Raw genomic sequence first — 15,311 nt, 5'->3', positions numbered from 1 at the left:
CTAGTAGGTGGGTTCACTATGCATATGTGTAGGTAAAGGAACAAAATCTTCATAAGGAGATACTATGAATGTATGCTTAAGCAGTATCTTACCATTTCAACCTTATCTAAATTATACATGAAACTAAATGACTTCATTGTCAACACAGCTAATTTATTGATAGACCACAAATTAAAATGGAAATGTATAATTTGTGTCATAATGCAGAAAGAGATATGGGTTAAGGTTTGTTGGACATAGGTTTAACCAGCAGGATGGTGGAGTACTTTACTTCCGACATACAGAGGGTCCTCTTCCCACCAAATTTAGCTCTGTCCGGTGGGGGCATAGTATTACAAGACACTACCACCTATAAAAACGAAATATTGAGGCAGCTAGCTAATACTGATCACTATTCCAAACTTCCAACAAACCCGACTAATGAGCTTTTATCAGATGATTCAACAGACAACCCAATCAGGTCTGGAACAAGGTTTTTTATCTAAACATGAATATGATTTTCTGAATACCAAGGCCCCACGCATACCAGTCATCTACACTTTGCCAAAGATCCATAAGGATAGTTCCAACCCCCCTGGACGGCCCATCGTTTCAGGCTGCGGGTCTATTCTAGAGCCATTGGGTCTCTATGTTGACTACTTTATCAAGGAGTTTGTTCCATCTACCCCGTATTACGTTAGAGACAGTATGCAGATGATTACCCTGGTAGAAAATCACAGGTTCAACCCCTCCATCGATACACTCTGCACGTTAGATGTTGAGTCTCTTTACACAAACATTCCGCAACGAGATGCATTACTCATCATTGAGACTACTTTAGACACTCGTATTAGGCCACATGCTGTACCCACTATCTTCATCTTACAACTCCTCGAGATCTGTCTGACTAGAAACTTTTTTCTATTTGATGGTCATTATTACCAACAAACCAAGGGAACATCCATGGGAGCAGTTTTCGCACCGAATCTGGCTATCCTTTACATGAATGCCCTTGAGGTTAATTACATATTGGCCCAACAGAACCCCTTTCAATCTGCAATAACACTATGGAAACGTTATATTGACGACATTTTTTTCATTTGGCATGATACCCAAACCATGCTTATCAACTTCCTCCACTGGCTTAACAATAATTGTGGTGGTCTCAAGTTCACACTCACATACAACAAAACATCCATACCATTCCTTGATCTAAACATAACACATGATGATGGACACCTGATCACCAGCCTCTTCAGGAAAGCCACCGAGCGTAACACTCTCCTAAAATACAGTAGCAGCCACCCAAGGGCCCTTAGAGACTCTCTTCCCTACTCACAATACTTACGCATCAGACGCAACTGCACCCTAAACTAGGATTATTTCAGGGAAGCCAAAACACTCAGCGACAAACTAACATCAAGAGGTTACCCCAAAAAACTAATTCGCAATGCCCTGAAAAGAGCATGGTACTGTCCCAGGGATGCTCTCTTGGAACCCAAAACCAAGAGAAGTGAAAACCGCCTAGTGTGTGTCACCACATTTTCTCCATCTTCCAACAAAGTACGTAAAAGTATTCTTAAACACAGGAATGTGTTAAATGCTGGAATACTAAATCTTGAAAGACCTCTCTTTGCCTTCAAAAGAAACAAAAATATCAAAGACCATCTGATAAGAGCGGCACTCCCTGAGACCAGAAACACTGGCACGCTCCTCGAGCATTGGTCTTTACCCGCAGTTACTGGGCACAACAAGTGTGGCAATTGTTCTGTATGTGTATTCACTACTGACTGTAAAGAGTTTGTGTTTGGTAACATACGTAAACCCCATAATCATTTCAGTAATTGTAACACCAGCAATGTCATTTACGCAATTCTGTGCCCCTGTGACATGATTTATATAGGACAAACGACACAGAAAATCCGGATCAGAATCTGCCAACACAGAAGCAGACTGAGGTGGTAAACACCAAACGCACCGCTGGTGGAACATTTCGAATCAGCTGGTCATTCTGAGGATGACATTCATTGGACAGTCGTCACTGTTGTCAAAATCCCTCCAAGAGGTGCAGACATTTCACAGCTTTTGAATAAGGAAGAATTAAAATGGATTTTGAAAACGGAAAGCATTCACAGTGGATTGAACCGCTTAGAGGATTGGACCTCCTTACTATAATTGTGCAATTGGAACTGTCCGCAACCTATGATACACCCACCACAAAACTACCACCTGACTTTAAGAAACATTAATTTATTTTTTTGTTCCCATTGAAATTGTGCTCTCCATGTTTTATAAATGCAATATCTTATACATTCATGTACCAGCTCTTCAAATGTCATTCTCTGCCCTTCTACCCTTGTTTTTACCCTCACCACGCGCCGTCTTTCACTCACCCAATATGGCGCCCTAAATTCGCCTTGTTTTTTATCACTCACGGGCACTGCGTTACTATTAGCAACTATTAGAACATGTGACTGATCACCTGATCCAGCCACGATCACATCTAACCGGCGCAAGCACTCCTCCACCACAACTCTTCCGGCACTGACCGAGACGTTGCCTTGCCGACTCCCCCGGAACGTGACTACATCTTCACATCGTGGTATGTCTTTTGTTTCCAACCGGCGGCTCCCCACCCCCGTGATTACGATGTGATTACTTCCAGTAATTTGCCTTATTTTTCCGACAGAATTTTCATTACCGCGTTAAGTATTACTCCCGCGGACCTAGGTAAGCCGCTTTTTCCCATTATGCACTGCACTTCCGATCCACTCCTCGAGCCTGTTTATGACCTCCTTATTTTTATTACAGACCGATTCCGTGTTCTAACAGTCGCTTAGTTTTATTAACTAAGCTGACACATCTTCCTTGCTGTATTCAAGGACAGCATGAGGTAAATTGTTCCCCGCATATCACGCCAAGCTCACCGGACATAGTTTCCGTTGTATTTAACTCGCCCTTCTCACCTGCGACATCCATAGTTCTTAAATCTCAGACACGCCCTCAGTTTGAGCATGTTATCGACCACGCACTTCTCCACAGTCGAGATTCCTTAATACTCGCGGCAACCACGACCTTCCATCATTTACACGGCCTGCCACGGAGCATGTTCCACTATATATTTTTTCCCCTTCGATCCGTGACCGATAGTTCACTAAGTCATTTTGATCATGATTAGCTCGTGTTCTGACACAAACTGTTTTATGTTATGTTGTAACTTTATTTAAACTTAATTATTATGTTTTTTCCAATTTCTTTCCCTCCATTTTTTCCCTCTTTATTGTACCACGTTGGTTTTTGTGTTAATTGTTGTATATTCAGGCATTTTTATAGGCAATTATACTAATCAGTCCTGATGATGATCCTAACACCCCCCCAGTAAGGATCGAAACGTCGTTGACTATGTTGTTCACCTTACACTATGACTACTTATGTGTATAAAATGTCGTGAAGGTGACTAGGATGTTTCACTATCTGCTATTCTTGTCATAGAAACATCGCTTCAATTGCCTGTGTGTGTTTTTTCAAAAACTCATGTCCTCTTGATATGTAAGCCATAGGATACAGGCTTGTGTCCCACCAATGCTTTGCTTACATCTTGTTTGATCATTGAAAAACATTTTGCGTATTAAAGCTGCCTTGTCCGGCTGGACATAGGCTATAATATAGTACCTATTGTGGCTATATTGATTATTGCTTGTTATACTTCTTTGTTTTCAGGGACCATTGTCTCTTATAATACTGTCCGTTGATCCAGCATACATCTGCCATGACTGAAGTTCCTGTGAGTCTATTAAAAGTTTGACAAATGGATCCCTCAACAGGACTGTACCATCCATGATGGTCATCACTGTAGGGCTAAGATCTGATCGTCGCTGGGCTTTGCAGTGAAGGATCGATGTGAACAGTAGCTGTCAGAGTCAAGTGCAAATCTCTCATTGCCAATTATCGCAGACGGTTGCTTTCGGCATGAAGAGCAGGTCTTGCTTGAACTTCTCATTGGTTGTCATAGTGAGAGGCAGAGTCGTGGCGTGAACAGGTCTATTAGTGGTAGGGAGGAGCCCAATCCTCAGGATTCTCACCTTTTTCTTGTGAAGGAGCTCTCACTGATGCTAACCAAGTGTCCAAGACCTGTGGGGCACCGCTTTGGGATCAGGACTCACTCCAGTAGAATTCTTCTTTTGAATCCTCCACAAGTCCAGGAGAGTTCTAATTTGGGGTCTGAGAGGGCCGCCTTTTATCCCCAGTGCCATCCTTTGGGTGGTGGGGCACTGCGTAGCCCCCTCCCAAACGTACTTACTTATTCCTACTACACCTCCTGGGGTATTGGACATCAACCAGGACTCTCCAGCCATCTCTGCCCTGGGCTTTTGTTTTGTCTGTCTCCAGGTGTAACATCTCTTTGCAGTCAGTCTCTCTGCCTCAGTGCCAGGTGTTTCTTGGCTTTCCTCTTTTCCTTCTCCCTTGAGGTTTCCAGGTCAAGGTTTGACTGGTGGTGTTTGATGTGGGCTTGAGGATGGTGTGACCTATCCAGCCCAAGCATGTTTTCTTGATTTCTTCATGAGAAAGAAGTTGTAAAGTCTGCTGCCATTGGTTGTTGTTGCTGATGGTGTTTGACCAGATGATTTGACTGAATATCCTTATATAGGTGTTAATGAACATCTGGACTCTGTTGGTGGTGGTCCCTGTTGTCCTCCAAGTTTTTGTTCCATACAATAGGACAGGTTTTATGTTGGTGTGAAAAAGCCTGATCTTGGTTTGCAATGTTAGGTCCTTGGAGCTCCACATCTTCTTTAGCTGAATGTAAGCAGCCTTTCCTAGTCAATTCTTCCCTTGAAATCAGTCTGTTCCACCCTGCTTTTCAATGACACTGTTCAGGTATGTGAAGGCCTCTACCTCTTCCAGTGCATCGCCTGTAGTTGTGCTGGCCATGTTAGACTTCAGGAACTTGTTTTTCCCCCTTTGGATGTTGAGACCAAGTTGTGCGGATGTGGCTGTCACATTGTTGGCCTTCTCTTGTATCTGCTGATGGGAATGGGAGAGTAGGGCCAGGTCGTCTGGAAAGTGCAAGTCATCGAGCTGCATTCATGATGCCTACTGGATCCCATTTTGTAACCTTGCTGTGGATGTCTTTATGATCCAGTCCATGGCCAGAAGGAAGGGAAAAGGTGAGAGCAAACAAACATGGCAGAATCTGATCCTCATTTGGAAGGCTTCCATTAGTTGTCCTTCATGGACTATATTGCAGGTCATTACCTTGTAAGGGTTCCTGATAATTCTTATGAGTTTATCTGGGACACTGGTAAAGGCATTTCCAGAGGGTCTCTCTGTCCATGCTGTTGAATGCCTTCTTATTCTCATATTCAATGAAGCTGACATAGAAGGGGAGTTCCATTCGATTGACTGCTTAATGAAGATGTACAGTGTTGCAATCCGGTCTGTGCAGGATCTATCTTTGTGGAAGCCAGCTTGTTGGTCTTGCAATTGAGTGTCAACTTGTTTCTTCAATCTGTTCTGGAGGACTGTTGGACACTTTGCCTATAAGGTTCATAGAAGAGTTATGCCTCTGTAGTTTGCAGTTACTCAGGTCCCTTTCTTGCAATCTTAATAAGATATCCCTCCTTCTAGTATGATGGCACTTTCTCCTCTTCCCAGATCCTTCTAAACATGGGGTAGAGTATCTCTACTGATATTTCAATGTCTACCTCCAGAACATCTGCAGGAATATTATCAGGTCCTGCTGCCTTCCCATTTCTCAGATATGTGATGGCCTGCCATATTTCTTCCTTGGTTGGTCTGCTGCAGTCAATTGGCAACTCCTTGTCAGCTGGCTTTATGTCTGGTAGAGACTGATGCACGGTCTAGTTCAGCAGTTCTTTAAAGTGCCCCACCCATCTTCATTGCTGGCCTTCGTTATCCATGATTGTCTTCCCAGCTTTATCTCTAACAGGTCTTTGTGTTATTTCTCCAGGATGGACTACAGTCCATTCTAAAACTGTTCTTTTTCCTCTTCTTTGCTGTCATTTATGGGTGCATAACACTGGATAATATTCATGTTCATCCTCTTTTTCTTTGTGCGGAGGGTCGCTGTGATGATTCTGGGACCGTGGGCTTCCTGTCCAATCAGTCCTTTGCTGGCTGCCAGCAATAGCTTTAGTGCCACTCTCCGAGTGTGTGGGGCATTCACTTTCTCATGGCTATAGAACAGCAGCATTCCTCCTGGAGCCAGTCTGTTCTGTCCGGACTGTATCCATCTGGTCTCGTTGTTACCTAGCAGGGCTGCCTTGCATGTCTCGTACATAAACCTTATGTTTCATGTTCCAATGGTGATGGTCTTGGTCAAAAGAAGGTAAATCAGCTTTGTGGCTTCCAGGCTTCTCTAGCTTTCACCACAAAGTGTCAAAGCTCTTTGTGAAGAAGATTCCTCTCTCCCCAAGGCTGAGAAGTCTTTTGTTTGATGTTTCTGTAGCGAGGATTTTTTTACATGATGTGTTAGCTCGTTCCACGTACAACCCTCCTCCTTTTGAAGCTGGGCTTGGGACCAGCCATGACAGAGTTCCTTCCCAAACTAGTTTTTCTGTCTACGTCCCCTGTCCTTCCTGGCTCTGGCTACTCTCTGTCTATTGTGACAAAAGGCAGGGCATGCCTGGTATCAGGTTCCTTTGTGTGTACTGTGGGCAAAGACCTTTGAAGTGTACGAGGAGTTGGTTACAGCCCCCCAACCATCCTACCTCGTTTGCCCATTCTGTCTTCACCTAGCTCTGTTTTGTTGCCATAGCTGGAAAGAATAAACAACCCACCACAGTTGAGACAACCACCGTCATGTAACCCTGTTTCCTGGCCGATAGGCACAGTGGGTTTGTGCACAAAAATGGCAACTCTCTAAATTGTATCTTAAAATACAACTTCACCATTGAAGAGGATTTTACATTACCATACATTTAAATGTAAATATTATTCCTCTATCTGCTCCCAATCTTAAATTAGCAAGTATTAACATGCAATAAGTTAACCCAGCGTTAGCAAATAGGAGAGATAGACCGTACAACTGTGAAAAACAACTACAGACGTTTTTGTACTGCCAGGGCATGTAGATCTTAAAACCACATGTCCTGCTCTTCTAATACCATGCACCCTGGTCTACGAGTTTTTGGGCCTTCATTAGGTGTGACTTATAAGTTTTAAAAGGGACTGTTTACATATGGCAAAAGGATTATTTCACCAGGTTGCAAAGGCAGTTTAGAGCTGACCTACAGGCTGCAGTGGCAGACCTGAGACATGATTTAAAGTACTACTTTAGTGGGTGGCACAATGAGTGCTGCAGGCCCACTGGTAACAGCATTTAATTACCAGCCCACGGGTACGTGTAGTACCATCTACTAGGATCTTACAAGTAAATTAGATGTGCAATTTCGGTATAGACACATTGTAAAATGCCAACAAAAATAAATTCAGTAAAAATAAGGGAGTGAAGGCAAAATGTTTCAGGGAATACCACACCAAGGTTGTCAATTTTAATAATGGCGTTTTTGGGATTGTCCTGATCCTGAGTATCAGGTTTGTAACTGAATGCTTAATGCTAGAGAATTGTGCAACTACTGCTGGGCTTTGGTATCTCTGATGGAAGGTTCTACTTCATACTTTAGTGACTGAATATTTGGAGGATTGATTGTTCATGGCTGCATTTTCCTTGAGATTAGGACTAGCCTCCTGTGGTAATTCCTACTTGTACTCAGGTGAGTGCCATAATGAAGATGAGGGACAAGAACGCACTTGTGGTGCCTTTTCTGGTGGACCTCTTTCATTCCTCGAAAAGGGAATGGACCAGTATTCTCAGCTCATCCTCTGCTATAGCTTTCTTAATAGTTGGTTCCTAGACTCTTTTCTGGCTCTCTTCACCCACTTCTACAGAGAAGTTGTAGGGTGGTTTTGGAGGTGTGTGTGAGAATATCCCCATTTTTGCATGATTACTCCAATTTCTTTTTTTTTTTCTTGCCCACTCCCCAGTGAATGCACTCTAAACCCTGAAACATGGTAAAATTGACGAATCCCCAAGTGGCCCATTTAACTTTCCAGTAAGATCATATTACATGGTGCAGGGATATACACCAATAGCATGGAAAGTTAAATGTTACTTGTTGACTGCAGCACATATTGTGCCATTCACAAGACTGGCTAGGAAAAACATGGCTTCAGGCCTGCCTACATGTGGGTCTGACTGCTGCAACTTTTAAACCTGCAGGCACATTTCTTAAAATACCCTTTTTTTATAGGAAGGATGTATACTTTAACATTTTAAATAAGCTATCTCTATGTGTGCCCTATAGTCAACAATGTAGAATGCGTAGACTTTTAACGTGGAATATGTTTAACCCTTTTTTGGAATGTTCCTAGACTGACTAGTCCCCAAATATCTTTTCACTGGAAAGGGCTGCAGCTGATTTTATGAGAAAAAGTAAAGAGTTTTGAAATACTTTTTTGCTTTATTTGGTTTGGAATAAGCTACAGGAATGCTTCATTCACTGCATTAAAGATTTTTTTTAACTCCAATTTAATAGTGAAGTTGGATTTTTGATAAAAATACAGAAAAAGTAACTTTTAAATAGTTAGACTTTACATGTCTTAAACTGCAGTAGATTAATTGGCATTAGCATACCAGTAACTACCTTTAAGTGTCCCATTATGTAGTGTGAAATCTGACTCCAGGACAGAAACAATAGCTAAGACCTTTTGCAAGGAAGACCTGGGTGTGAGGTATGTTACTCTTCTCAGCTCAGGAGGGAAAGTTAGAGAGGGTTCAAGAACTTTATTAATAGTTAAGTGCAAAGGGAGACCTGTGAAAGAGATGTCCTTTGATCCCAGGAGATTATGTAGGCAGCTAGGCATCACCTCAGTCAAACAGGGAGCTGGTCGCAAAACCAGTTTGATGAGATTAAGGAGGCTGCCCATTTCTATAGTCACACTCCTAGATGGGACACCAGGCACCTCCAAGGGCATAAGGGTTCTGTCATGTCAGATTTAACTCATAATAGTGCACTGTCAGTTATCAGTGAGTCAAACAGGACGTGCTACATAAGAGGGATGGGTTGCCCCAAAGAGGTTTGTGCTCATTGGTCATGGAGTGTTCATGAGCCCCTAACCTACAGGCTAGTGAATCGCATAAAAGTTGCACTCCACCACCGGTGCATCAAAACTCCTCTGGACATGTGGAAGATAGGAAGGGGACTGGACCAATTGTCTATGACCTGTGTGAAGATCAGCGGGGTTGGACCTGCTGTCACTTAAACCCACGACTGAGAAGTGGTCTCTAAGGGTCAATTGACTAATCTAGGGACACAATAATCTGCAAGATGCCCTTTTGCTAGTGTGACTGTACAACTAGTGGCAAAAGGACATGGACTGGACCCCATTGGTGGCCTCTGCTAAATTGAGTCCTGCCCCGAACTGCTGTCCCTGAGATCCAGGGCGCCTTAGAAAAGGCCAAGAGGAACTGCTCCAGAAAGACTGAAAATGTTATACTTAGACAATATTTGGACTTCCTATACCTCTGGAGCCTCAGGCATACCTTATGGCAAAGATGTCTGACATAGAGAAGCCAGCATCAGATACAGATTCTTGGCATGCACTGCTGGAGGATTTTGAGCTAAAAGAAATGAGACTTTGGGCCTGATTTAAAGTGTGAAAGATGAATACTCTGTTGCTTACCAAACCCTAAGATTATATAGAAATGAACTTCTAATAAGGCAGACACAATATATATCATGTTTGTGATGATTACCCATCGACCAAACTTACTTGCTTAAATAAACAGCTTCAGCTGGACCTCACCCAATAATCACCTGACCCTGCAAGAACTTGACACATGCAGCCTCCAACTTTGCCCACTGGAGGAATTCAACCTCCTTTTCAGGGACAAAGTCAGTAGGTAAAATGTTTGAGTGGGATGACCCCTTTGCAATATATGACCTCTGCTCTCCTATGGTTGTACTGAAACTACACCTAGGTACCTGTCAACGGCAAACAGTGACTTCTTATGGGCACACTGATTTTTCTTAGCGCGTTTTCCAATTAAATTTGAAGATATCATTTTTCCAGTTTCCCTTATTGGATTTTGAATCACTTTGGTGTCATTTTCACATTCTTCTCAAATTTTAGAAATTGATTTTGGGATTTATTTGTGTTGTTTTTTCAACTTTTTAATTGTTTTGGTACTGCTAAATAATTTACATGTTTTCCTCAAGTTAAGCTTGTCTGCTGCGTGCCATAGGTCCCAGAAGTTGAGCCCTGGTATATTTTATTGACGTTGAGTGTTTGACCTGACAAGATTTTGGACTTAATACTTGGGAAGAACACACAGCCTCCCCAACAAATTACCCATTTTCCTAGAGTGTTTTTTGCAATCTGATGCTTCTACATTTTAACTGCTTCCAGCAACACCGAGAAGTAGGGAATTGTCTGCAAGACCTTTATCTCTTTTTCCCAGTTACTACGAGCCTCAAATCACTGTGGCTAAGATCCAGAGTCAGCGTCAAATGTACTTTATTCGGCTGATTATAGCCATCAAAGTACGTATAACAAACAAGGCAAATCAAATCAAATCTACAATCAGTAAAAATGATTAAACGATTATTATTAATCTTCATAGAGTCCTGCTCCACTCAAAATTCATTATCCACAATAGGACAAAATACACTCCTTCAAATAATTCAATAGAATAAATATATAAAATACAATTAGCCCAGCATTAGTCTTATTCAACATTACATGTAAAAAAGCATAAAAATACATTTTTAAGTAACAGGATTCAAAGCCGTGTCCACAGGGAGATTCATAGATAGCCTATTCCTACACCTAATTGCACCTATTATAAAACTTGCTACTCCAAAACAGACCATGGGTGAGGCCAGCATTTGTAAGTATACCAACGCCGGCCTAACTTACTCGAAGTTGCATCCTCTAAGCAAGGGAATAATACATTTTCTGCGCAGCTAGTTGTAATATGCGCAGAAAAATATTATATGAAGAGTATTCTGGTCTGAGAAATTTTCACAAGGGCAAGGATTTAATGTTTCCTCTTTCAAATACCCTTTGGGGAATGCAAGGAGCCAGGGAACCATATTCAACCTAAATCTTATCAAGACAAAAAGGTGGTACGGTTTGTTTAAATAGGATAAATATGGTTGTATCTGCCGACCCAGGCTCAATATAGCAAAACTTCTCACCATGGGTTTTTTCAGCTCATTCTCCTCCCTTAGTACTCTTCGTCTATCAAAGAACTCCTGCTTGAGGTCTCTAATGGCCGATTTACCCAGTGCCGGGGGACTCAAAAATAAGTCGGACGGCCAAGAATTTCCATCTGGTCCTTGATGTATCTAAGCCACGGAATGTCTAACACCTTTTCCAGGGTATGACAATCTCCAATGACCAATTGATTAAGATTTGGGGTAGCTTGTGCCCAAATTCTCAACCAATGCAATAACGGGGCAACCGCAATTTGGTCAGAAATAAAACCAGCTCCTAATTCCTCGTGTATGTTAAAAACTGGCGTAGAAGCAGGAAACAAAATCAATCCACGGAAGAAAGTATTTTCAACCCCCTGAATTTCCCTGACATCTGTATAACCCCAGATGTCACTCCCATAAGTCGCCATAGGGAGACACTTAGCATTATAGATATTTAAAAGTGTGGGGATTGGTTTTGAGCCTATTCTTTTTGCAAAGTGTAGAGTGGCCCCCGATGCTCTAGCTAATGCATTATTCGTGTGTGCACGCTGCGTGCACCATGAGCGCTGGTCATCAAAAAGTACCCCTAGGTATGGGAACACGGGGAGTTTTACTAGCTCTAGACCCTTGCAATAGAATTTGACCTTCCTTGCCCTTTTTGACCCTATGGTCATAGCATGTGATTTTTTAAAATTGGTGATTAAATCCAAAGACTCCATAAAATTTGTAAAACAATTTAAAAGGGTTTGCAGCCCCCTTGCTGTCCTGGCCACCAACACCGCATCATCAGCATACAGAAATGTAGGGAACATTTTGGAGCCGGCTCTGGGGATGTCTTTACAGCAGTAAATTAGGGAATCTCCTAGCTTATTAATATAGAGAGTAAAAAGTAAAGGGGCCAAAATTCACCCCTGCAGGACCCCTCTCTTTACTGCCAATGAGTCAGTCAGGCTGCCATCTTCATTAAAGCGCACAGCCGCTATTGTATTTTCATGGATGACTGCTAGAAAAGAAATTAAATCAGCATCTAGCCTTATATACTGAAGGATCACCCAGAGTTTTGATCTATTAACAAGATCAAAAGCCAAGGTTAAATCCATAAAGGCCAGATGAAGATCCCCGCGTTTTACAACTGTATACTTCCCTATCACCAAATGGAGATTAAGGCATTGATCCAACGTGCCTTTCCCTTGTCTAAAACCATATTGGAGATCGCTTGATCCAGCCAGTCTGTTAACTGGGCCAGGACAACTTTACCCATGATTTTGGCCACGGAATCAAGCGCTCCTTTCTTAAAAATTGGTATAATAACCGCCTTGGCCCAAGACAGGGGAAAACCAATCAGGCAAGCTGCATTAAAAACATAGGTTAAAACCTTAGCCCATAGCTTAGGATCTGCCTTGTACAAGTCAGCCGGTACTCCATCGGGACCTGGAGCTTTCCCCCTAAGGTTGATGTTATTGCCTTATTGACTTCGTCAATAGTAAAAACAAGAGGGTGGCATACACGATCACTTTCTGCTGACCCTGCGGGAGTTCCGGGTGTCACATCACTGTGCATTTTCCCAAAGTGTTGCACCCACCTCTCAGCAGGAACTAAACAATCTTTACTGGAGTTTGGTATATCATCAAACAATGGGCTATTAACAACAGACCAGAATCTAGAGCTGTTGGCCAGAACACTAGCCTGACTAAGCACCTCCCACGCCATCTCCCTTAATTGCCTTTTCTGTCTTACCACTGCCAATTTATATACCCTTCTTGCATTCTTAACCCGTTAAAAATGTTCATTGGCCGTGTCCAACTGCTACTAGCGATGTCAATGTGGAGCAGCTTGTTTCTGACAGCAAATAAATCACCATTTTTAGATTGTTGCATGTATTCTGAATTTTACCTAAGCTAGATGGAGATGAACAGTGAACAAGCCTCCTAGCTCAGAAATTGGGAATGACAACATCTATTATGTACAACCATGACCACAAGCCCTCTAATTTCAGCTGGCTCCATAAGACATTTGCTGAAAACAATGCTTTTGTAATAGTATCCTGACCCATACTTGATGAACGGAGTGAGTTGCTTCACTGAACAGACAGAATTAAATGGGGTTGTGGGAAGAAATGGCTTCCAAGACCACTTCCTGGTGAAAGGTGGGGCTTAGGTGGAATTTTTCTGATCTACAGCTTTGCCAAGAAGGTAAACATCTCTGTGGTAGATCCACCGCATAGAGGTGAAGGACTGGGCAATAAAGGGTATAGTGAGGCAAAAAAACATTGATTACTAAGAGGCAGTTGACATGTTTTTCTTTCGAGCCACTCTACAAATGTGATATGCCACATTGACACTTTTTTCTAAAGAGTCAAGAGCTGACCTTTTTACATTTTGATAATTTACTGCAATTCCCAAACTTTTGTTCAGTTGTAGAAAAACACAACACTGGCCATGGTACAAGATGAACACTGTGGAGTAAAATACACGACAACTGAAATAAACAAAACAATATTCAAGTGACCATTACCTGTAATCCCCATAGAGGTAAACTTCTGTTCACAAATATGATAGGAGACCTGTAGAATGCAAGCAACATTTGTAAGTTTAAATGATTATGAAACATGTTTGTGACTCTAGTAAAAAATAATGGCCATTTGTTTGACTGCATGAAGATAAATGCATGCAGATCTCCTGCTTAACCCACATGGATATTATCTTGTATGCAACATCCCACAAACATGAACATTGGTGCAAAGACGCATCTTAATGTTACCTTATTCTAATAAATAAACAATACAAGACCGATTCACAAGCTTCATTTCTAAGCTTATAAGGTAGCAATAAAATTGTACTAACTTACTACGAAATGTAATTCACAAGCCTGCAAGTGCAGATCTCCAGCTCTACCTATCATTTCACAGATGTAAATTTACTATATAGGGGCCGATTCCGATCCGGGTCGGAAGGGCACCGACCGCGATCCGGATGGAAAAACTACGAGCCGTATGTGTGTTTTCCGCCCGACTCGTACAGCTGTACGAGCGAGCAAGTACGATGCGAGCTACATGAAATTTACTGACTGGCTCGTTCCCGGGTCCGAACCGCTCCGTACGTTTCGGCCGTAAGCTAACCATGGCATGCAATGGATGCAATTTACGACCAAGCCAGTACGATGCGCGCGTCGGACAGCCGGTGCCAGCCGGAGTGTCCGGCTAGAAAACGTTTGGGAAGTTGCTTTTGGGGGTCCGCGTTGGACCCCCTGTCACCCGCAGCCCTATGACTCGGAAACAGGGGGAGACCCAAGGGTCTCCAAAACACAGGCATGTACGGTGCGGATGGCACCGAGGCGTACCCACTGTAGGGGGCGCCCTTGTGCGAGACATACCCATTCAGTCAATGGGAGCCCATGTACATGTCGTACGACCGGCTCCCATTGACTTCTATGGAAGTCCGACCTAACCGAGTCCGGCAGCATACGGCCGCATCGTACTCACTCAGTCGGACTGCAGGACTCCGGCTCGGTCGGAAAACCCTCTGGATCCGGCTCGGTCAGAGAGCTTTCCAACCCGGATCGGAATCGGCCCCTTAGTAGTAAATGTGAGAGGAACCGGGGGAGTGTTATGTTATGTTATGTTATTGGTTTTTATATAGCGCGACAATTACCCGGAGGCGTCCTGGCGCTGTCTAGCAAGATCCTAAGAAGGCTGAGTCAGAGGCAGATGGAAGAGGAGATCAGAATTATTCATTACGGAACAGCCAAGTCTTAAGTTCCCTTCTAAAAGACAGCAAATCCGTTGCCGACCTAAGGTACAAAGGAAGTTCGTTCCATGCCTTGGCGGCCCCGCAGACAAAACTTCTGCCCCCCCAGCGAGCTTTCCTAATTCGCGGGACCTGCGCCAAATTGGCTTCTTTAGAGCGTAGGTTTCTGCCTGGCACATACCAGTGTAACCTATTCTTTAAGAAATCTGGGCCTAAGCCATGCAGAGCCTTAAAGGTCATGGTCAGGGCCTTGAACTGAATGCGGCTATTGACTGGTAACCAATGCAGAATTTTTCTTCCTGTGGACGCAGAGGCAAATCGTGAGGCGCCTGTGAGGAGGCGGACAGCAGCATTCTGTAAAATC

The 15,311-nt window shown here is 43.0% G+C and overlaps 1 protein-coding gene across 1 annotated transcript in view; it reads right to left on the bottom strand.

The window, feature by feature from the left end:
- Positions 1-15,311, bottom strand: part of LOC146833914 (potassium channel subfamily T member 2) — a 1,568,236-nt gene that overhangs the window by 1,328,360 nt on the left and 224,565 nt on the right. Inside the window, exon 5 of the mRNA XM_085599924.1 lies at positions 13,716-13,764. Within this exon, the coding sequence (XP_085456050.1) occupies positions 13,716-13,764 (49 nt within the window). The remainder of the gene's footprint in view (positions 1-13,715; positions 13,765-15,311) is intronic.

Source organism: Triturus cristatus, chromosome 4_2 (assembly GCF_964204655.1).
Source record: "Triturus cristatus chromosome 4_2, aTriCri1.1, whole genome shotgun sequence".
Classification (NCBI taxonomy): Eukaryota; Metazoa; Chordata; class Amphibia; order Caudata; family Salamandridae; genus Triturus; species Triturus cristatus.
This window is presented reverse-complemented; position numbering and strand designations above follow the sequence as displayed.